The 22,330-nt window shown below is 42.3% G+C and overlaps 1 protein-coding gene across 1 annotated transcript; it reads left to right on the top strand.

The window, feature by feature from the left end:
• Positions 1–6,251: 6,251 nt before the first annotated feature.
• Positions 6,252–8,137, top strand: LOC147427220 (uncharacterized). The gene has a single exon (XM_086498658.1). The coding sequence runs from the start codon at positions 6,252–6,254 to the stop codon at positions 7,710–7,712; it is 1,461 nt and encodes a 486-aa protein (XP_086354784.1). The 3' UTR covers positions 7,713–8,137.
• The last annotated feature ends 14,193 nt before the right edge of the window (positions 8,138–22,330 follow it).

Raw genomic sequence — 22,330 nt, 5'->3', positions numbered from 1 at the left:
ATTTCTATTGGCCTGCCATGAAAGAAAACAAACAAGAGTATGTTTCTAAATGTGTGGTATGACTAAAGCCAAAGTTTGATAGAGGGAAGCAACCTGGATTTCCTCAACCTTTGCCAATACCTAATTCACGATGGGAGAGAATATCCATGGATTTTATCTTTGGATTGCCCAAGTCTATCCATGGGAATATAGGAACATGGACAATAGTAGACAGGTTTAGCAAACAAGCTCATTTTTTACCTGTCAAAATGTAACATTTAATGGTCTAATAACTTGTGTGTAGCGAAAAATAGCATGAACATAGTGAGAATTTAATTAGAATAAATTCCTAATGAGAATAACAAGAGTGCTTGGGTGGAGAGAGCAACAAAAACCATAACACCTAGTTAGATAGCATGAACAATACTTCAAAAGAGAGAGAAATTAAGCTATTGACAACAATTGAGGACCAGATTTGCATGGAGCTGGTCCCCCCTCCAAAAGGCTTTGTATTATGGTTTCTCCCATCAAGAGAGACATTGTACAATACAATTGTTTGTGTTCCTTCAAAACTAGCTAGTGCAATGAAGATGGAGACTTCAAGCACTAAGCAAAACACTTATCAGACACAACATCAATTCCGTCACGGTCTCAGACCCAAGACCTCACACACCTTCGAAGATGGTACCTAGTAGATTGAGAGGAAGGAGTAGTCTTACGAGAAAGATGTACATCTCCTCACATAATCACTCATATTAGCATAGCTTAGCTTAGTAATTAGCATGGTAGAGGAGATGAGCATGCATTGAAGCTTGTCTCTTGGTTGGATTTTCATCACAAATCCAAGAGTTGTTGGTGTAGGCCTCCCTTCTCACAAGCTTGGAGTAGGTGATAAGCTTTCCATTAAAGCTTGAGAAAAGAGAGAGTCTTCTTACTCTACACATGAGCTTGTGTGAGTGTGTGTGGATAACTACCTTTGAAAAATCAGCCCCCTCTCTCTCTTGGTCGACCCCTCTTGCTATTTGCTCTTGCTAGCACCTCATTGGACCTCCCCAGGCTTAGACAATAGGATTTCAGGAGCATAAGTGATAGCTTTCTCACATGTGTCCCCCTTTCCCCTTTTGTGAGAGCTTTAGGTAATTAATAAATGCAATCAAAGTCTCATTGGACCCCTTTGTCTCTTGGCTAATAGCAAGCCATTGGGTTGCTGAATGCTAATTCGACCCCTTGGGAGACTGTCCAATAGTCTTCCAGAGAGCTTAATTCTTATTGGTTCTTTAATTAAGGGTTTTTAAATTAATTAAACTAGATTTACTCTTGCCTAATTATCATTGGTCCACCTCCAAGGCCATCCAATAGGATTTGAGTACACCTTGTGGGCATCTGGCCTAGGGAGCTTACATGTGTCCCTCTTTTCCCTTGTGTACAAAGGAAGCTTGCCAGTGTGTGTGTGTGTGTGTGTGTGTGTGTGTGTGTGTTTCTCTCTCATCCCCTACTTCTTGGGCTTGCTCCCTCCTATGTAGGAGTTTGTGAAGACTTTTTGGGACACACACAAAGCATCCAATTTCCTAAGCTTTTGATCATTGGACACAACCTTTGAATTTTGGAACCTTAGCATTTTGTGAAGTCTTAATGGGCTGAACCTTAGGGTCTTTTTAGCCCATTGTACTCATTGTTGTTTTGCACATGCCCCCCCCTTTGGATCCTTATTTTCTCTCCTTTGGATCCCTACTATGTGGCTAGCTGCCAGCTTAACCAATATTCTAGCTTTTTCTCCCCTGGAACTTTCCCATATTAAATGATCAGTTTAACATGAGAATCATTTAGGAGAATTAGATATTAGTTATTATGACACAAAAAGACTATAAAAGCCCATCAAATGGCAACCCTCTTCATATCACAAATCTTCAAGTACCATGGCTTGCCAATGTCTGTAGTGTCGGATAGAGATCCTAGAATGACCATTAATTTTTGGAAGGGTGTCTTTGAGAATTTAGGAACACGGCTAAACTTCTCTTCGGCCTATCACCCGCAAACGGATGCCCAAAGTGAAATAGTGAACCTAACAGTTCTTGATCTACTAAACACTTGTGTACAACGGAAGTAGATCAAAGGTCCCAATGGGATAAGTACTTACCCTTGGTGGAGTATCCCTACAATAATACTGTACATACTTCCACGGGAAAAGCACCTTTTGAGGTAATTGAGGGAATATCAAAAAGTCCCCTGCTACTTAAGGTACACGGGAAGATCTTCACTGCTGATGAGTATAACCGAGACCTACAAGAATCTTTCAAAAGATTAAGGATGCTATCTCTATCTCACAGCAAAGGCAAAAGGCTGTTGCTGATGAGCACAGAAGAGACCAAGCCTTTAAAGAAAATGATTGGGTCTTGCTTAAATTTCCCAAGGCTCGATTAAGGCACACGACGGGAAAGAATCCTACGGGACACGAAAAGTACTATGCTAATTTAGCAAAAAGATAATATGGTCCGTTCCAGATTCTTACACCAATCAATGAAATGGCCTATCAACTCAATTTGACCGGTCATTGGCTCATACACAATGCTTTCCATGTGAGCCTACTAAAGCCTTACAAAGGAGAGCCACCTCAAGAACCACCTATTAAAGACCCACCGGAGATCAAGGACCAAGAAGAGGTGTTGCACCCCGAGTCCATTCTCCGACATGAAGACAAGGTATTGAGAGGCGGTAAGATTATCCAACAATATCTTATTAAGTTTAAGAACTATCCTTCTGAGGATTCTAGATGGATAAACTAAACCTTGTCAATGCTTACAATGCTTCCCTAGAGTAAGCAAATGTACAAATGTTTAAAATGAACAAAGGTTTTTTTGTCTTATAAGACTCTCTTTTTCTTTATTGTGCACAAATGTTAAGAATGTATGCATGCTTAGAATCAAGTTTGCGGAGATGACATCTTCCAAACACCAAGTAGAGCTTGTCACTCTACTATGGAATATTGATAGGACTAATGCGCAGACATGCTTGCGACAACTTAGGCTCTCAAGTGCCAAATGGATTAGTCATCCATTCTGGATTGACGTCGTAGGGTAAGATAGGGATCCTCTACCCGCTAGAATGAATAGGCTTTATCTTCTCTACCCCATAGTCGAGGACGACTAGGAATTCAAGAGAGAGGTAATGTCATAATAACTAATATCTAATTCTCCTAAATGATTATCTCATGTTAAACTGTTCATTTAGTATGGGGAAGTACTAGGGGTGAAAAAGCTACAATATTGGTGAAGCTGGCAACCGGTCACAATAGGGATCCAAAGGAGGAAAAATAGGGATCCAAAGGGGGGGCCATCTGCAAAAGAGAAATGTGCAACAATGGGCTTCAAAGACCCTAAGGTTCAACTCATTAACACTTCCAAAATGCTAAGGTTCCAAAATTCAAAGGTTAGGTCCAATGGTCAAAACCTAGGGCAATTTGGATGCTTATGTGAAGACCCTAAAGTCTTCACATATCCCTAGATAGGAGGGGGCTAGCCCAAATTTTAGGGGAGGAGAGAGAAACATATACACACTCTAGCGGGCTCCCTTTACACAAAGGGAGTATGGGACACATGTCAGCTCCCTAGCCCAATTGCCCCAAAGGTGCATTCAAATCCTATTGGATGGCCATAGAGGTGGACCAATGAGAATTAGGCTAGAGTACATTTAGTTTAATTCGTTTTAAAACACTTGATAAAAGAACCAATAGAAATTAAGCTCTGTAGAAGACTATTGGATAGTCTCCCACGGGGTCGAATGAGCATTCAACAGCCCAATGGCTTGCCTGATTCCTATTGGCCAGAAGACTAAGGGGTCCAATGAGAGTAATTGCATTAATTAATGACCTAAATCTCTCACAAAAGGGGAAAGGGAGACACATGTCACAAGGCTATCACTTATGCTTTTTTGTTGCTCTCTCCATCCAAGCACTCTTGATATGCTCATTAGGAATTTATTCTAATGAAATTTTCACTATCTTTATGCTATTTTCCGCTACACACAAGTTTCTAGGCCATTAAATGTTACAGTGTATAGGGAGATGAAAAGAAACAGTACGCTGCACTGCTAATAGTTGATGATGATGGAGCCATGGTCATTGATGAAGTTAGCTGCTGCTGTAGAGAATATGAAAGAGCCCCACAGCAGCACCTGGAGCTCCTCTTCCCGCAACATCTTGCCTTGCGAAAGTCTTCGAGTTCGCAGTAGTGAGAACGGGATGCCATGGCCTCCTCTGTTGTGGCTCCCCTTCAACAAAAGTGGTGATGCGGGACCCCATCATAGTGTTGTCTCCATTGCCCAAGAATCCATGAAGTCCCCAGAATCCTAGTCGTAGCCTGTCAAGCTGTCATGACTCATCATCTTTTGTGCTATCATAGCAAGGTCCTTCAATCAGACGAGCACAGTCACGTCGCTCATGAGAGAGAGAGAGAGAGAGAGAGAGAGAGAGAGAGAGAGAGAGAGAGAGAGAGAGAGAGAGAGAGAGAGAAGAAGAAGAAGAGAAGAAGAAGAGAATTTTAACATTGTAGGAAACTATCCCAAGAGACCTTAAAGATCTAGCCGACGAGGAGAGTTGAACTCAAAACCTGTTATTAAGAGGGAAATGGCATAACCAATCTACCACACTTGGGTGATAGAAAGGTTATACCTTTTTCCTCTTTTTATTAGCTGCACACACACACACACACACACACACACACGAGAAGAAGAGAATTTTAATGTCGTAGGAAACTACTTCAACAAGCCCTCCATCATCTATGCTAATATGAAAACAACTAATTAGGGTCATACGAACACAATTTAATTAAGAGCGAACAAGACCCTCCGAATATGAGGTCAAATATGACATATTAAAGATACATGTGATATATGCTATGTATGGGGTTGATAAGTGATTCTCGATGCTCCAAGAATTTGGTGACGGGAATTGCAATAGAAAGCCCACACTGTGCCTACGAGAGGAAGGTGTATAGGTCTAAGTCGTGGCTAAAAATGTGAGCAAATATGAGCACTCTGTTAAGGTGTGGTACTTAAACTCTCGAACATGCAGTGAGCATAATGTGCAGAGTCAATACGATTCAACATTTTTGCTCCTTCACATCCCAGCATCCCTTTGCTTCATACCTCTTTTCCTCATACCATCGTGCTCTTGCAAGTACACGCACAACCTTTACACAACAAAGAGGTAAATAATAGGTTTTGATGTAAAATGAGCTTGATTGTGCAAATTTGAAAATTTTAAGGTTTGTGTACTTCAAATCCTTTTGTGGATCTCTACATAGCACTGCCAGAGGCAACGTCACCGTCGAAGGCGGCGCTGTTGTACTGATATATATACACGACGTATGGTAGAGGACAAAAGCATGTGCGCACAATGATGCGTCTCTTTGCATCTTAAAAGTTGTGAACAATCTCATTAATGCATCCCCTTCCCATATCCATTGGATGGCAACGATGCTTCAGCTGTTGATCTGCTAGTACCGTCAAGGTCGCTAGTCAGCGGGGCAGTGCATCCTGGCGCTTCATCAGCTGTCTTTTCTGGAGCAGAATCACTGTTGCAGCCGACAGATTGACGACAGGTCAGCAAGCGTAATAAATTAGCAGCAGCCTCTCAATCATTTCCAATGATTGTGAGCCCCGTCAGCAGTCATAATTAATCATCAGCTGGTCAGTCTTCATCGCGAATGATAGTAAGCCGAATCAGCATACGTAATCTTCACTACGACAGTCAGCAAGCGTAATAAATTAGCAGCAGCCTCACAATCATTTCCAATGATTGTGAGCCCCGTCAACAGTTATAATTAATCATCAACTGGTCAGTCTTCATCGCGAATGATAGTAAGCCGCATCAGCATGCGTAATCTTCTCTACGTTGGCACGTATCCTTTGAATTGTACCCTGTGCAGGCCTAGCAGCAGTTGAGAACGTATGTGCAGCTCTGCAATCTTCGTCAGCATCACATCAACTTGGCCTGCCTCCTAGCGACCCTTGACGGTCGGGAATGGACACTTAGTGTCCATTCTCTCATAATACCTACTCCCCCATGGCTCCCGGCCTCCGCCGGTCACCAAGGGGTCGCAGGTATTATGAGGAATGGACACCAAGTGTCAATTCCCTATCCCATAAAGCCATCGACGGGCAGTAAGGATCCACGCTCACTCGTTTGAATTTTGAAAAGCGCATTTTGCTTTTCAAGATGTAAAAGTGGAATTTTTAATCACAGAAAAGGCGGAGTTTTTCCTGTCGAAGGGGCGATGGAGAAGCAGAGTAGGCCTAGGTACAGGCCGTCCATCAGGCATGTAGTCAAGCACAGGAGGATGGATCGTTTTGGGTCATCGGCAAGAATTAGCAGCACAGAATATGACGCTGCGACTCGTGACAACAGAAAGCCCGTTGAACCCACCAATCAGGATGCAGGGGACGATGATGATGACGACGGGCTGCCGCTTCCTGCCCACGCCCGTGATCTCATTCTGGATCGGCTGCCTGTGCGGCAGCGTTGCCGGATGCGGTGCGTTTGCAAGGCATGGAATAGCTCCATGCAGAGTTCTACGTCGGAGGAGATCTGGTTCGTGATGGCTCGCCCCCCCAAGTATGGCCCTCGTAACTGGCGTGTAAGGTCCGAGTATGGCCATCTTGAGTGGCGCTTTAGGGCCTACAGCACCTGCTCCTTACACAAGACGAAGACGGAAACCTCAGAGCTAATTGAACAGAAATCCTTCTGGCCTCCCCTTCCCAACCCTGTTCATTCCACGCTTTCTGCCTTACTGGGTGGCCGCAATTGCTCTCACGTGGCCCGCAGACTCAAGTTTATGGACATTGATACCCCCTTTTTTCACGACCTCTTTCTTTGCTCTGCAGGAGGCCTCATCTCAGCCATTGTCCGCAGGCCCGATGCAGCGGAGTCCTACGACTTTATTGTTTTCAACTGCCTCACTGGGTCTGTCAAAGTGCTCCCTCCTCCCTCGCTCTCGATGCAAGGCCCCAATACTTTTAACCTCTCCATGACCCGCAATGGAAAGGATCCAAGCTGCTACTACATTCTCCTCAATACTCGTTTTCCAAGTCCGACTTCTTTCGAGTTCTTTGAGTCCAGGAGCGCACGCTGGAAGGAGGTCAACAACCCCCATCTTTATTTCAAGTCAGGGGAGTCCCTGCGCAGTTTTGTATGGACTCATCGATCCTCTGATCAGCTGAGTGTGGTAGATGCTGATTTCTGGTGGCTGGTATCGTCCATGGACGACCGGGAGCATTGCTTGCTGGCTTATCATGTAAGCCTTGATGCATGGAGCAGTTTGCTGGTGCCGTTGATTCCCTGTGAGATTGTGCTTGCTCAAATTAAGTCAATTGTGAAATTCGAAGGGAGGCTTCTTCTGGGTGTTCCGCGTGTGGGCCCTAATCATGGTAATACACTTGGTTTTGAAGTTTGGGAGTTGCAACTAGCTACCCCCTGCACCTGGGTGGAGGTAGCAAGAACTCCTCAGCATCTTACAGGGCCCCCTTCGATCAGAGAAGGTTCGTGGCGTTGTAGCCTTTTTGCTGATGGAGGCATCTTCTGGATGACGCTTTGCAACCCGTTTACTTATCGCTCTTTTACGCCGCCTCTGGTCTTTGACATGGCTCGGAATGCTTGGTACTCCTTGCCGCTGGAGAGGACTTCAAGGAAGTTCGGTTGCATCTTTGTGTATCGGCCTAGCTTCAGTGCTTTCGTGTAGGCCTACTGTGATCAAAGTGTAAGCTACATCTCTTGGTCAGACCTTCCTGACAGAGATTCTAGTACACAAACGTGTTTGGCACTTTTCACGATCGTTGCATGCTCTGTGCAATTTGTAATGGCTGATTGTTGGTGCAATGTAGTCTTACTCATCGTGTTGTCCAGTCATATGCCAGACCAATACATATTGAGGCTTCTGTTAACTTTTGAGATTTGCTGTAGAAATCTAGTTGTTATATTCAATGTCCTCAGCTTCTCAAGAAGAGAGATGTCCATTAGTTATTACATTCTTTACATCTCCTATTTTATGCAAAGGCTTGTTCTAGTTAGTGCTCCACAATCACGAGGCATATCATCATCTTGAAGTCCAAGGTTGAACATATTACACATCCAATCATGTGATGAATCACCCGTCCATTGGATCATTTCCGGCTTGATACCTTGAAGATCTCTCGCTTTGCAAGAGGTCAACTTTTCAAGCCTGTTGCACAAATATTCAATACCTAAAAACGAGGATTTACATGGAAGTGAACCATAAAGTGGTATTTTTTTCGGCAGTTGGTTTCTTATATTGTTGCTCATAATGCATGTACGTATCCATACTACTCAAGTTACTAGCACTCTCAATCCACTTGCTCTTCAAGTTTCTCCAAAATTTTACATGCACGTGTATTTTCTTAAACTTAAAAGTATTGATGCTTGACTTTTCATGTTCTTCTCTTCTTTTGAATCAATGCTTTGTATACATGCAAATGACTTTGATAGTTATCTTTACTCATAGTTGCAACATCTTGACATTCTTTATCAAACCTCCTTTTGAATGATCTATCTTTGTTAATAGCATGAACATGCTTTATGGCACAGTATTCTTTGGCACAAGAACAAATAACTTCTCTTGAAAGCTTTCCATTTAGTTTCCAATGGTGCATCATATTGGAGCTTTGTCATCCATAACTTTTTCTCAACCATTTCAATATATGTTTGTGCCGGCCTTTCGAAATTCATGCAAAGAGATAACTTTTCTTTACTTTAATGGTTGGGTTTTCATGCTTAGTTGTTTCTCCACATGTAAGGTCGATACATAAATTTTGATGGTCTGATAGAGAGCGTCTCTACTTGTACGCATCAACGTAGAAGATCTTTAGCCGCACTCAAGCGAGTAGCAAGTGGAATATGAGTGCGGACAAAGTATGCGTGCGGTGAGTCTGGGAAGGGGAAGACACATAACATATGGTGAAGCCGAGGATGAGAAGAATTCTCATCCGCTCGTTATTATTCTATTAAACCAATAAGTAAATTATGTTAGTGTGATGGGTTACTGAGTGTCCGGCTTAGTTATCGTGAAACCCCAACAAACTCTCACTCGAAGGTCAATGTGGCTCAAGTGGTCTATGTATGTATAAACCTCTACAATTGTGAAGCATGCATGTGGCTTCACCCTATACCCATAATCTCAATGCAATGTGCAAACCGCTCCGAATCTAAGCTCTTCATAAGAGCATCTCTAGGATTATCATCCGTATAGACCTTGATTAACTTGATTTCACTTGCAAGCATAAACTCACTTGGGACTTCCAGTTTTTTTGTCCGTTTTCACAAATTGTTGTGTAAAATCATATCAAAGGCTTTCTTGATGTCCACAAAGCAAAAATACAATCGTTTGCTTTTCAATCGTCCTTTTCCACAAATTGTTGTTTAAATCATATCAAAGGCTTTTTTGAAGTCCACAAAGCAAAGTTACAATCATTTGCTTTTTAATCAACTTTCTTCCATGAAAATACGAAGAGCAACAAGATGATCAATGGTGCTATGATGTTGTCAAAAACTCGCTTGTCTTTTTACACGCTTGACATTGTTTTAAACCTAATGACACAATCATTTGGTTTTTGTAAAAATTTTGATGGGTCTCTTTGCATCTTACACTATGAAGATCTCCAAGTGTTTACCGCGTTGTTTTACCGCGTTTTGTAGAGAGAATGTACAAACTTAGGTAGAGAAAGAAGAGAGAGGAGGATGGGGTTGTTTTTGTGTGTTTAAAATATTACCGCGTTTATTACTACCGTTATTATCGCATGTATTACCGCGTTTATTTTTTACTACAAAATTTAGCACCTAAACTTTCAAATTTTGGCTTAAACTCTCCCCCGGTCCCACTCTCCCCTTCAAATTTTGGTTTTTTCCTCCTCTCAATAAAAATTAAAGAATATTGTATAAAATTTTCAAATTTTAAAAATAAGAGAGAGAGAGAGAGAGAGAGAGAGAGAGAGATTGAACTATTGTCCACGGAGGTCAGATACGACCCATGGGACCGAAACCAAAACAATACAAAGGGGTTCTTCTAAATGGAAGGATCATGTGATACATCTCAGTTAAGGACTGAGGGTCCAAAGAAGTGTCAAAAGGAAGCGATACAATGAACAAAAATGAACAAAACTAGGAAGGGGAAGGTGAGGAGGGAGCCGGCTTGGGAGTTCGAAATTCTTGGATAATGGATTTACCTCCTCGATAAACTGTCCATTTTTGTGTTGTACATGCTTCTCGCATCTTCTGGAGTTCTGCCTTTTTCTGTTTGAGTTGGGTGGTTGTGAGATCTTCTGCAAACTAAATTTTAGTATCCTTGAGAAGCCAAGTGATTGCTCAAGGAGTTTGATTCAATTTGCCTTGGTCTTGAAAGTGAGAATTGCATGGTTGGTGCGATGCTCATGTGTAAGAGAGGTGATTGTTGTTGGATCCCATTGTACCAAGTGGGTTATTGCTTGGATACGGGCAAAGCACTCGTGAGTGAGATCCCCCTCCCCTTTCCAGTCACTTGGGAGCCTGCCGATGCGAAGGTTGAGAGAGATTTCCTCTTGTCGTTGCCGCTCGTGTAGCGTGGATGTCACACGGTCTTCTACCTTGCGGTGGATTAGAGAGAGAGAGAGAGAGAGAGAGAGAGAGAGAGAGAGAGAGAGAGGATAATAAGATTACACTTGGTTACAACTAAAATAATCACTATCAATTGATTAACATAGTTGAGCATGTTCCCAAATCGAGAGAGAGGAAGAGGGGGGAGAGAGAGATGAATGGATTACATGACCAAAAAACTTCATAACTGCAAAATGTTTATGAATCATCTTCCAAAAGATCTCTACGTGAGGCATCATCCAATTCTAAGCCCATGGCTCCTAAATCAATAAAGAGAGAAATGGAATTGTTGTTTATGGATGCATTGGCTTCATCATCTTCGAGTTCGTCATCCTCCATCTCATCATCTTCATCATCATGACAATCATCCTTGCTAAGACTTGCTGCCGCCGAACTTGATTCATCGACCTCTCTCTCCTCTGTTTCCACCTCATCCAAAGTCAGAGGTGGAAGAGGGTCGAAGATGGTCTCCACTTCATTAGTGAAAAAAATGGTTCTTCCTTCATTAGTGGAAAAAATGGTTCTCTCCTGAGGTATTACGAAAATTACGAACCAGAGTTTTGGTTGGTGGATTGCTAGGATATAGATGATCTATAAAAGAGAAGCTCAAAGTGAGTAACATTGGTATAATTAATTCTACAAGCAAATAAGAATAAAAAAGATACATGTCACTCACCTGCTCACCATTGCGCGGTAAAACTAAATTGTCATACCTCCCTATGTGATGCACACTAGAGTCCACCATGTAGAGGCCATTCTCATCTCGTCTAGACACATTTGCAAACCACTTGCACTCGAAGATGAAGGTATGAAAGGTTCTAAAATTAACCTTTAGTATCCTTTCGATAGTTTCGTAGTACCTGGCTTCATCACCGTCTGTGTCAAAGTTACCCATGATGGCACAATCCATGGTGGCTCTACGCTCGTCAATGTGGCGCGTACGAAAGTGACGACCCTTTGACCACATAGAGTTAAAGAAAAGGCACTACAAAATAGAAAAATATATTTTATCAAATACATATTAAAGATAATTTCAGGAAAAAAATTTACAATATGGTTTAAGTATATGAGTACTCTACCTTTGTTACGCAGCCTCATGCATACTCCCATTCTTTGTCGGTGATGTCTTCTTCGTGCACTTTTGCCTCGGTCATTCTCTCATGAATCCACTCTGCACTAATTAGATATGGGAAACATACAAGGTGTTTAGGCACTGGGGTGCCCTCCTTCCTCCATGTGCTTGTTTCCATGCTTCTCTCGCTTGGAAACGCCTTGCCTTTGCCACTGTCCACAAGTCCACGCACTTGGTCATAATCTTTGCATTGAGAATACAAAAGTTATTGACCACACGGGATAGATTCATATCCATGTTAAGTAGTTTCTACTTTCCATGTAAATCCATCCTTGCATCTTCCTCGTATGAACACATGCGAGATATTGAAGGATCAATTTGTGCCAAATACTCTGATATGTAAACAAATGCCTCTTGAAAGATCCACCCTTCGGCCATACATGCCTCTAGTTGAGACTGTAGCCGCACAAAATCTTTGAGAGTCTTTAAAAACCTCTCTAAGAAGAACATCCATTGTGCGTGCACTACTCCACATATAGCCATCTCCTCCACCACATGAACCAAGAGGTAAATTTGACTAAGAAGGACCAATCGAGAAAATGTATCCTCAATGGCACACACAGTTTCTGATGCAAGTGTTTGAGCAGCAGGGATAGCATCTATTTCAATTTCCTTGGAGCTCACAAATCTGCAAGAAAATACACAAAGTGCTAGTTGAAATTATTGTGTACATAAAAAAGGTGTAATTGAGTGGAGTCTTGTGGTGTACCTTACTAGCTCTCCTAGTTTGAAAATAGCATCCCTGACTTTCTGGTCCCGACATATACACATACTCACCGATAGAATGAACTACAATGTAAATCAGGGGAAGGAAAAGTGAGTGAAAGTCATACACACAAACTATAGATATAATAGGGAGTATGAAGATTACCTGAAGCATCTTGTGCCAATCATGGTACTTTAACCCATACAATCGAACGCTTCCACTCTTCTTCTCTTTTGTGAAAGCTCCCTTTAGCAACCTCATGTATCATGTTGGTGTGCAAATAGAGGAAACGGCACCCTTCACCTTGTCTAATTCTTCTTTGGCTAGCATCGATGGCTAGCATCGATGGTGCTTTAGGAAGCACAATCTTTTCATTTGGGGCATGAGGTGGAGTATCAGAGGCGGGGAGACATTTTAAAAGCTTCAAATCCTCCCTCGCACCCAAAGAGTCCTTCTTGCCAATAATGTGGTCCCATAGTGTTTGGGCTAAATTCTTGAATATGTGCATGAAATCCAAGAGGCGTTGTATTTTTAAGTCCTTCCAATATGGACGCCTTATAAAAATGGAATACCTTGACATACCTTTTGGTGGAGGACATGGAGCCAGATTGTTGTTGTGGTGTTCTTCCCAATTGGTTGCCCAATCTACCATTGTGAGCTTGAGAGGGGTCTTCCCATTTGTTGGAGCCTTGTGCTTGTTATGCCCTTGGGGTAAGAAACAATGGTTGTTTGGATAGATTACCTTGCGCAAGGAATCGGGCCTTGGCGTCACCAAAGATGACCTGCAAGTAAGACATGCATTGTGCCTCGATGTGGACAACCCTGCATACATATGATATCGTTAGAGAGAGGGAAAGAACAAAAGGGAGAGAGGGAAAGATAGAGAGAGAGATAGAGGAAAAGGGGTTACTAAAAATCTCTCCAAGCCCAGGATAGTTGTGCATAGTCCACATAAGGATTCCCCTCACAATGGCCTTTCTCCCCCCCTTTGCAAGTCAGACATAGACAACAGGAATGCCTCTCCATAACTCCTCCAACTCCTCAATGAGGGGCTCGAGGTAGACCTAAATATTTGACACTTTGTACTTCCCTGGCACAAGCAAGGAAAGAACATATTTCCCTTCTTGGTTGTCTTCGATGGTGGAATATTGTAGTTGATGATCACCACAGGCCAAGTGCTCCATGAAGTAGACTTAGTGCCAAAGGGATTGACACCATCACTTGCTAACCCAAGCCTCAAGTGTCGAGGCTCCAACCCAAACTATGGCCATTGAGTTTTGATGTGCCTCCATGAAGGTGAATCGGCAAGTGACACACATCATTTCATCATTTGACTGGTGGTTGGCGTGCCATGGGAGAAGCTCCACGATAGACCTGCTTTTGAACATGTGTTGGATGCGAGGAATTAATGAAAAATGTCTCAATATCTTGCGGGGTAGTTGCATCCCACTCATTCCGGTCTTATATTGTGCCTCCCCGCACATGGGACATGAGGTAGCATGTGCGTACTCATTGTAGTATAGCATGCAATTGTTGACGCACGCATGGATACGCTCATACTCCATTCTAAGTGCAGTGACATACGATCTAGCTCGTCGACAATATGGAGGCATGTGGTGATCTTCTGGCAACATTCTGTTGCCCATCAAACTACAACAAACAAGCATATTAGTATAATTTCTAGAAGATGGCACCATAAAGCGAGTGGAGAGATAGAGAAAAGCCACATTCGCCACTTACATAAGTAGTGCATCGACACTTGAATTACTCTAACTAAATTTTTCTTGCAAGTTGAGGACTTCCAACGATTCTCGGAGCACCGAGTACCGTGCACTGTTGTAAAGAGGTGTTTGGGCACTCACCATCAATCTATCGTCCATTTCGGTAGCCCGTTTAGTGCAGGGCTGACAATCCTCCTCGCACATGTCGTGCTCATGATCTAGTAGCTCATCACACATGTCAAACATGTGCTTATCCTCTGCCTCAAAGTGCGACAAAGACACCATAGGAGTGGCCGAAGTAGAGCCAATGGGAGGATCACCATGTGGTACACCCAAATCGCCCAGTCGCTCTTGCCTCTACCGTTCGGCCTGCCAGTGCACCACCACCGAACACAGACCAATGGGGCACCTCCTCAAGCAACGAGTGAGTCGTACTCTCATCTCTCTGAGTGTTTTTTTGAGGATGTCAAAGCCCTTCGTTCTCCCTGTGCTCCAAGGAATGCACCTCAAGCGAGGGGTTGCCATTTTGCACTTGGCACAAGGACAAGGGAGTTTTTTCTTGATCCAACGTTAACACTCAGGGCCTCCAGGGGGACCACGATCCATTAGGGGAATTTTGAGGTCATTTTTGTGCCTTTTAGCGTGTAGAGAGAGAGTGGTCTCAACCAATGGTTGAAGAGCTTCCGTTACGGAACCTGTATTTTTGAAAACTCACAAAAAAATCAAATAGTCTATCTTTACCGCAACTTTGAGCTGGTAAATAGCAATGTAAACAAGTAAAAGTGCAAAGGCATTTAATAGCTGTCGCTTTTAGAAAGACGTACTTCTCATATTATATTGTTTTCATTTTGCACGTTGCCATCATAAAACAACGTTTGGATTATATCTCATGATCTTTTCCAGTTTTGAACCGTTTTTTGCACATTCTGCTTATTCTTCTCTTGAAATCAGACTAGACTTCTCTGCTCATTTCTTTTTTCACCATGGAATCTTCATCACGATCAAAACGACCAAGAACTTCCATTGAAGCCATTATCACTTACAACACGACTGATCAAAATGGACAGAGTAGAATTTCTATATTCATGCCCATTGTAGTTTCTATAGACTTGTTCTCTAATGCTGAAGTCAGAAAATCTAGAACAATGTTTTCAGTGAAGACTTTAGACTCAGCAAATGTACTTGAATTTGTGGATGAGGGTTGGAACACCAAAACAGTGAATGGAATCACTTGTTATGTGCAAGCTGGCTCAATTGCTTGCAAATACATGATAGGGACACAAAACTTCATTATGTCATTTTATTACTGAAGATGGCACTATGTTGGTGGTCAGCTAACTCCACTTGATCAAGACATGGAGGACTTCATTTACAGCCCAATAGAAGACATTGATATATGGGTAAACAATGAGCATCTGTCAATTGTAAAGATAAGAGGCATGTGTAGCTTACAACAATTGAGATTGGACCTGCAAAATGATGAAATTGAACTGCCCACAACATTCTGCTTTCAAGTAAATGGTAGAAAGGTAACTATTATGCCTAAAAGTATCTTGTTCTCTTATTGGTTCTTTATTTAACTTTGACTGTTTTTGTAGGTATCAAAAAGGAATGAAAACAGGCTACAGTGCAAGGACATCTTGGATGGCATTGTACATTTGGTGCCTTAAACATCCTTCAAGGCAATTTTGTAACACATGCCCTGCGAGGATCTTATTTTGTATCACATGACCTACAAGGATCTTATTTTGTATCACATGATTTAGAAGGATCTTTATTTTGTTATTGAAATGCAACTTTTTCAAACATCCAATGATTTGATTTTGTAACAGAGTCTTAAAACAAGTATTCAATTTCAAATATTTGAACTTACATACAAGGGTCCATACAAGGGCCAATTGGTTACAAGTGGGCTATAGAATAGACAATTAGATACAATAGAGAACTGAGAAGCTTGATACAAGTGGGCTACAATAAGCTAGAATAGTTTTTTGGCAGGAGTTTTCCTGTCCCTAGGGGACTTCCTTAATGGGGTTGGTGCTTTTGCAGGATATTTTCTTTTTGAAGTGGGCTTGACTGGAGGGCTTGAAGGCTGCTTCCTCTTTCTCTTATCATCCATCTCTTCACTTGCCTTTTCCTGCTCACCACTCTCTTCTTCATCTTCCAGCTTTGCTTTCCCCTTCTCTTCAACATCATCATCTTCAAATACCTCTTGCAGTTCTCCATTTGCTTCAATCATATACTTGATAATCCTTGCTCTTGTCAACCATAGCACTCTCTGTTGATCTATACAAGGCAATAGAAAGCAAGTTTTAGGAACAATAAAATGAGAAAAAATACAGCTGGAAAATATGAAATATGCTATACTTCTATATCCTGATTGTCATTGCAGTATATGAAGTCCAAGAGGAGCTTGGCATTTGTCAATACCCTCCATCCACATGAATGGCTTTCAGGCTGGATTGGAACCTGCAATTCATTACATGTATTTTTGGGAAAAAATCTTTGAGGATAATCCATTGAAGTGAACAAAGCATAAAGAATTCCAACCTTCACCACTACAAAATGGATTTCATTCAACATCTATAAATCTTATAGTAGCACTATTCAAAATTCTTTATAAATGAGGTTCTACTTTACTAAAAGTATGTGCTTATGGTTTACAAAATGTGTCTGCTACTATACTTACAATTTTGCTTGACCATGTACTCCAGCAAGAGAATTGACAAAGTAGCATTTTATTTTCACAATATCAATTGCAATTAAACTCCAATGTGAGCTATAAAAACAAGCCTCAGTTAGCCTTCTAACGTGAATTAGCAAATTCTCTTCACAAGGTGTAGGTAGAAAACATACCTCTCATGATAAGGAATCAAGAAAAATTCACAGATTTCCAAGTCCACATGAGTCAACCACTTTGTGAGCTCTCTAATGTTTGTCTCTGTCCTGAGAAATTGGGAGATAGCACCTTTTGTTGAAGGTCTGGCTCATATGAATGCATCATTAACCTGGTAAAGAGTTCTTGTTATATAAAGAGTTCTTGCTATAAACAAAAATACAGAGGAAAACAAAAACAACCTAAGGCATGTGATAAGGAGTGGAGAATTCATCTCCTTGGTCCAGTCCTTGAGAATTTCCAAGGTCTCAGAGTCAAGTGAATTGTAATCCTCCCTAGGATCCTCCCCACTGAATAGAGTGACAACAAAACCAGTAGGATTGACACTCCTCAAGAGGGGCACTGGCTGAGGTTCCAACAGGTCAAGCTCCTTTCTCTCTGCAATTTCCTTGTCTTACTTGGCTCTCTTTTTCCTTTCCTTTTCCTCTTCTTCAGTAATATCAAAAACTCCTACTTCAGGCTCCTTGGGCTTCCTCCATGGAGGAATGTTGAGAATATTGAATGCCTTTATATCATGCATAGGGACAGGCTCCAAAATTTTTGAAAACCTGTATGTCAGCCTCCTAAGAGTGATCATGTCTTTGTCCATCAGAGTAACCCTATGGGCATGAGCTGCACAAATATAGGCATCTTGGAAAATCTCAATCATAAAGTCCTCAGAAGCCTCCTGGATACATGCCAATGCAGTACTAGTCCACCTCATGGAAATCTTATACTCCTCTACAACTTGTCTGCACAGTCTCTGGAAGGGCAGTTTGGGAATTGCAATATTGATGGCCTTTATGGCCTTCCTTATCTCTCTTAGACATTTGACCCCCTGCTTGAACTTTCTCTTTGTAAGGAGAGGCTTAAGCTACACATGCTTGGAAGCTTTCCTCTGATGTGTATCTTTCCTTTTGCTTGTTTTAGGGTCGGGTAGAGAAGAATCCTTCCTCTGAGATTTGGTCTTCTTTGTGCCAACAGAGGTTGGTTTTCCAGGATCTTTAGAAGTGGATGGTTGGTTTGGTAAAGTACTAGCTGAAGCTTTGCTAGGCTTAGGAATCTCTTCTTCATCTTTGGATAGAGGCTCATCAACTTTCCTTGCAGTCTTCTTGGTCCTTGCCATCTTCAAAAGGAATAGGAATGATTGTTGCACAACAAACAACAAACATTAGTAACAAACAACAAACATTTTTTTCCTATTATGACACCCCGTGCGGGATAACCATAGCATTGGAAGTTTCCACCTTCCAAGCGGCTCGCGACCGAGTGACGAAATAGCAAAGCGAGGAAAAAGTTCACACATACAAAGATCGCGCACGGGGTGACGATTGTTCTTCTTGGTCCTTGCCATCTTCAAAAGGAATAGGAATGATTGCTGCACAACAAACAACAAACATTAGTAACAAACAACAAACATTTTTTTCCTATTATGACACCCCGTGCGGGATAACCATAGCATTGGAAGTTTTCACCTTCCAAGCGGCTCGCGACCGAGTGACACCCCGTAGGCGAAATAGCAAAGCGAGGAAAAAGTTCACACATACAAAGATCGCGCACGGGGTGACGGGGTGACAATTGTTCCAAGTGCGGGTAAAATTGGGTTGTGAAAGCGCCGCAAGAATCAGATAATAGCGCAGCAAGAATCGGGAAAAATTGGGCAAGAATGTGCTCGATTTGAGTGCTTCTCGGGCTTGTATAGGGCGCTATGCGCAACTCCCTAGGTGCACAACTCCCTAGGCGCATACTAGCCGTTGGGCACAAACTTAGAGGCAGAAACCGCTTGGCACACCCCCCGAGGCGGCATTTTTGGCCATATAAACAACCTACCCAACCCACTTTTCCGCTCATTTTCCTTCACAAGGCTAGAAATAAAGCCTCCAAGCGACACCCCGCGACACCCCGTGCGCGAATTTTGAAGGTGTCGACCGCTCACCCAGTGACACGCCGTAAGCGAATTTATTGAGTGCCAACTCTCTCCTCACCCTCACAGCTCGCATAGCAAGTGACACAATTTGTTGTAATTCTTTCTTTCTTGCTTAGATTTACAACTTGCATACTTGTTTGTAAACCATTATTAGTTTTTTGCATTATTAAGGAAGGGTAGTTTATTGATATATTTTAGTCATAGAAGAAATATATTTCTTAATGTCATGTCTACTTCTTAATGTCTTGATGGACTTCTCTTTTCTCTTTCTCAGACATTTGTGGATTGTCATAATGGATACAGAGGATATGCAAGAGACCGCTGATGAGAGGCTGCTGTCTTCTCTTTACAAAGTTAATGAACTTGCAAGATTTCAAAGTGTCAAAGAGATTTTTAATGATGCCTTTGAGCTTCAACTACTTGTGGATGGCTTCTCCACACAAATTAGTGAATTGATAGAGATATATACAGCATTGACCAAAGATCACAGGCTTGATAATCTTGTCCATTTTGCTTTGTCTAATTAATGTGCCAAACAATTAACCAAGACATATTTTTGCAGATTGAAATACTGGACACAGACAAATTCCTTGGCAGGGGGAAGGGTTCCAGACCATTAAATTTAGAAAGGAACCAGAGCTTGGGACACTTTATTGGGAAGCTCAACAAATAGACTGTCATTATATTCTATAACAAGTTTACAAGAGAACCATTGCTGCCAATGCTTGCAATTAAAGCACTTGCAAAGGTTGTTGGTTGATATCAGCTTCCTCCAGGGTTAGAGAAGTTAATATTGGTGGAAAAGGAGGAAGCCATCAGAATTTTTGGATTCTTCCCTGGACTTATTGGTTCTAGAGCTGTTTATTTTGCCACAATGGCATCCTATGTGCTTGCCCACATCCTATGGGACCTCATTTCTTGATGTACCTTCAAGACCATGATCATTGATGGCATTGTGGAGAGCTTTCCACTGGTTATACTTCACATTGGATGAACCCTTCTTGGCATTTACCTATCCTAGTTTTCCATGAAACCCTAGGAAAGCTCTGGCCTTCACACCACCAACAAAGACCTATCTAGGCACATTGTTTCCATTTGAAGATCTCTTCAGGTCTGTTTCAATCTTAACCTTATTGATAAAACCCTTTCAATACATTTCATTGCAGCATCTCTAGCTGCTTTTGGCTGTAACTTCCAGGCAAACCCCACATACAGATGTACAATTTTCTCCAGAATTCTGCAAAGAGCATGCAGAGTGCATATGTGGACATTAGCAAGTGGAATATTTAAAACTGCTTTGAAGTTTGGATCTTGAGTATGCCTATTGGGTGCTTTGTTCCAATTTGCAGGATTACATTCTTTTGTTGATGCCATACAATACAGACAAGGGCTCTTTGCCATAGCTCCTTTGGAGACATTGTACATACATTTAAGGGTTTTAAGGTCTCCTCCCATGTGCCATTCCACCCTGTAACTTCCAAACCCTTCAACTTCAAGCTCTTCCCCTAATTCTTGTGCATTAATGACTTCGGGTATTGTTGTTTGATGGAAAACCCAATCCAGAACATCAAAGTCTTCACTCTCTACTTCAAAAGCACCTAGCCACCAGACATTCTTCTCCGATTGCATGCTGAAGTACTTGGTATCCTTCGGTTTCAATGCTCTGTTCATTAAAGTTATGGAAATCCTCTCAATTTTTCTGTTCTTAACAATCTCGCATTCATCAAGATTTATCACAAAACTGACAACACCATTTGCTTCTGTATGCTCCAGCTCATAGAATCTGATCATTTCCTTCTGAAGTGTCTTCAAGTCAAGGAAAATATTATTGAACTCGTCAAATTGAAGATCCCTCTTTTTACCATGATAGGTACCATGAATGTGGTGAGGCTCACCCAACATCTCCATTATCCTCTCATTGATCTTTTTCCTTGCCTGCTGCACATGTAAAGAATGAGGATGCAAGAGAGCTACACAAGACAAGCACAAAGCACACAGAGATGGAAAGCTTCTTCTTCTTCTTCACAGAAAAGAGAGTACAAAATGACTAAGTGCTAAAGCTGAAAAGTAGCACATATGTACATGCGGTCACTAAGTGTGAACTCGCTAGAAGCGTACTAGGCTGGCACTATAAGTGTAGTCCAGCTGTAGAATCACTGGCAGAGATCCTTCGTGTGGGTCACCTAACGCGCCAGTGAGTAAATGCCGTAAGCGGCCAAGACCCGTAGTGGATGCCAGCTCAAGGTGTAGAGCTCGACATCTCAACACTCCCCCTCGAGCTCTGCATGTCGTAGAGTCCAAGCATAGTCCGGAAACGTCGAAGCTTCTCAGCTCCGAGGGCCTTGGTAAAGATATCCGCTATCTGCTCCTCTGTGCTGACGTAGACCAAGTCGATGTCGCCCGCCAACACTCGCTCTCGAACGTAGTGGTAATGGACCTCTATGTGTTTGGTCCTAGCATGGAACACTGGGTTCCTAGCCAACTGCATGCTGCTGAGGTTTTCACAATGAATGACAATCTGCTGGTCCACCTGCACTCCCAAGTCCTCAAGTAATGTGCGTAGCCAAGCTACCTCGCACGCCGCAACTGCTGCACCTCTGTACTCGGCCTCTGTGCTCGATAAAGCAACCGTAGGCTGCTTTTTGCTACTCCAAGTAACAACAGCACTCCCAAAAGAGAACATGAAGCCACTCGTAGATCTCCTATCAACAATGCTACCTGCCCAATCTGCATCTGTATACCCATACAATGCTAATGGTGCATCTGTTGCATAGAACAATGCGTAGTCAAGAGTCCCTTGCACATACCTAAGTGTGCATCGTACTCCATCCAAATGTGGCTTCCTCGGAAGCTGCATGAACTGACTCTCCAAGCCTACTGTGTAGCTCAAGTCTGGCCTTGTGATAGTCAAGTAGATTAGACTACCCACCATCTTCCTGTACATATTGACATCCTCAACAACATCACCCTTCTCTGCACTCAGCTTTGCATTCACATCCAAGGGAATGGAAATCGGCTTACAATCAGCCATACCATACTTTGACAACATGTCCAAAGCATATTGTCTCTGTGACAGCCATACACCCTCTGGAGTCCTGATCACCTCAATGCCAAGAAAGTAGCGCAACTCGCCCAAATCTTTCATTTCAAACTCCTGTTTGAGAAGACCCTTCACATGGTCAATCTCCATAGCATTGTCACCAACAATAATAAGGTCATCTACATATATGTTAATGACCACAATCCCCACATCACTCTCACGTACATAGAGTGAATGATCAGCATGAGCTCTCCTAAAACCAATACTGACAAGATACTTGGCAATCCTATCATACCATGCTCTAGAGCCCTGCT

This window comes from Adiantum capillus-veneris, chromosome 24 (assembly GCF_014529385.1).
Source record: "Adiantum capillus-veneris isolate H3 chromosome 24, ASM1452938v2, whole genome shotgun sequence".
In the NCBI taxonomy this organism is placed as follows: domain Eukaryota; kingdom Viridiplantae; phylum Streptophyta; class Polypodiopsida; order Polypodiales; family Pteridaceae; genus Adiantum; species Adiantum capillus-veneris.
Note: the sequence above shows the minus strand (reverse complement) of the source record. Positions and strands in the feature narration are given on the sequence as shown.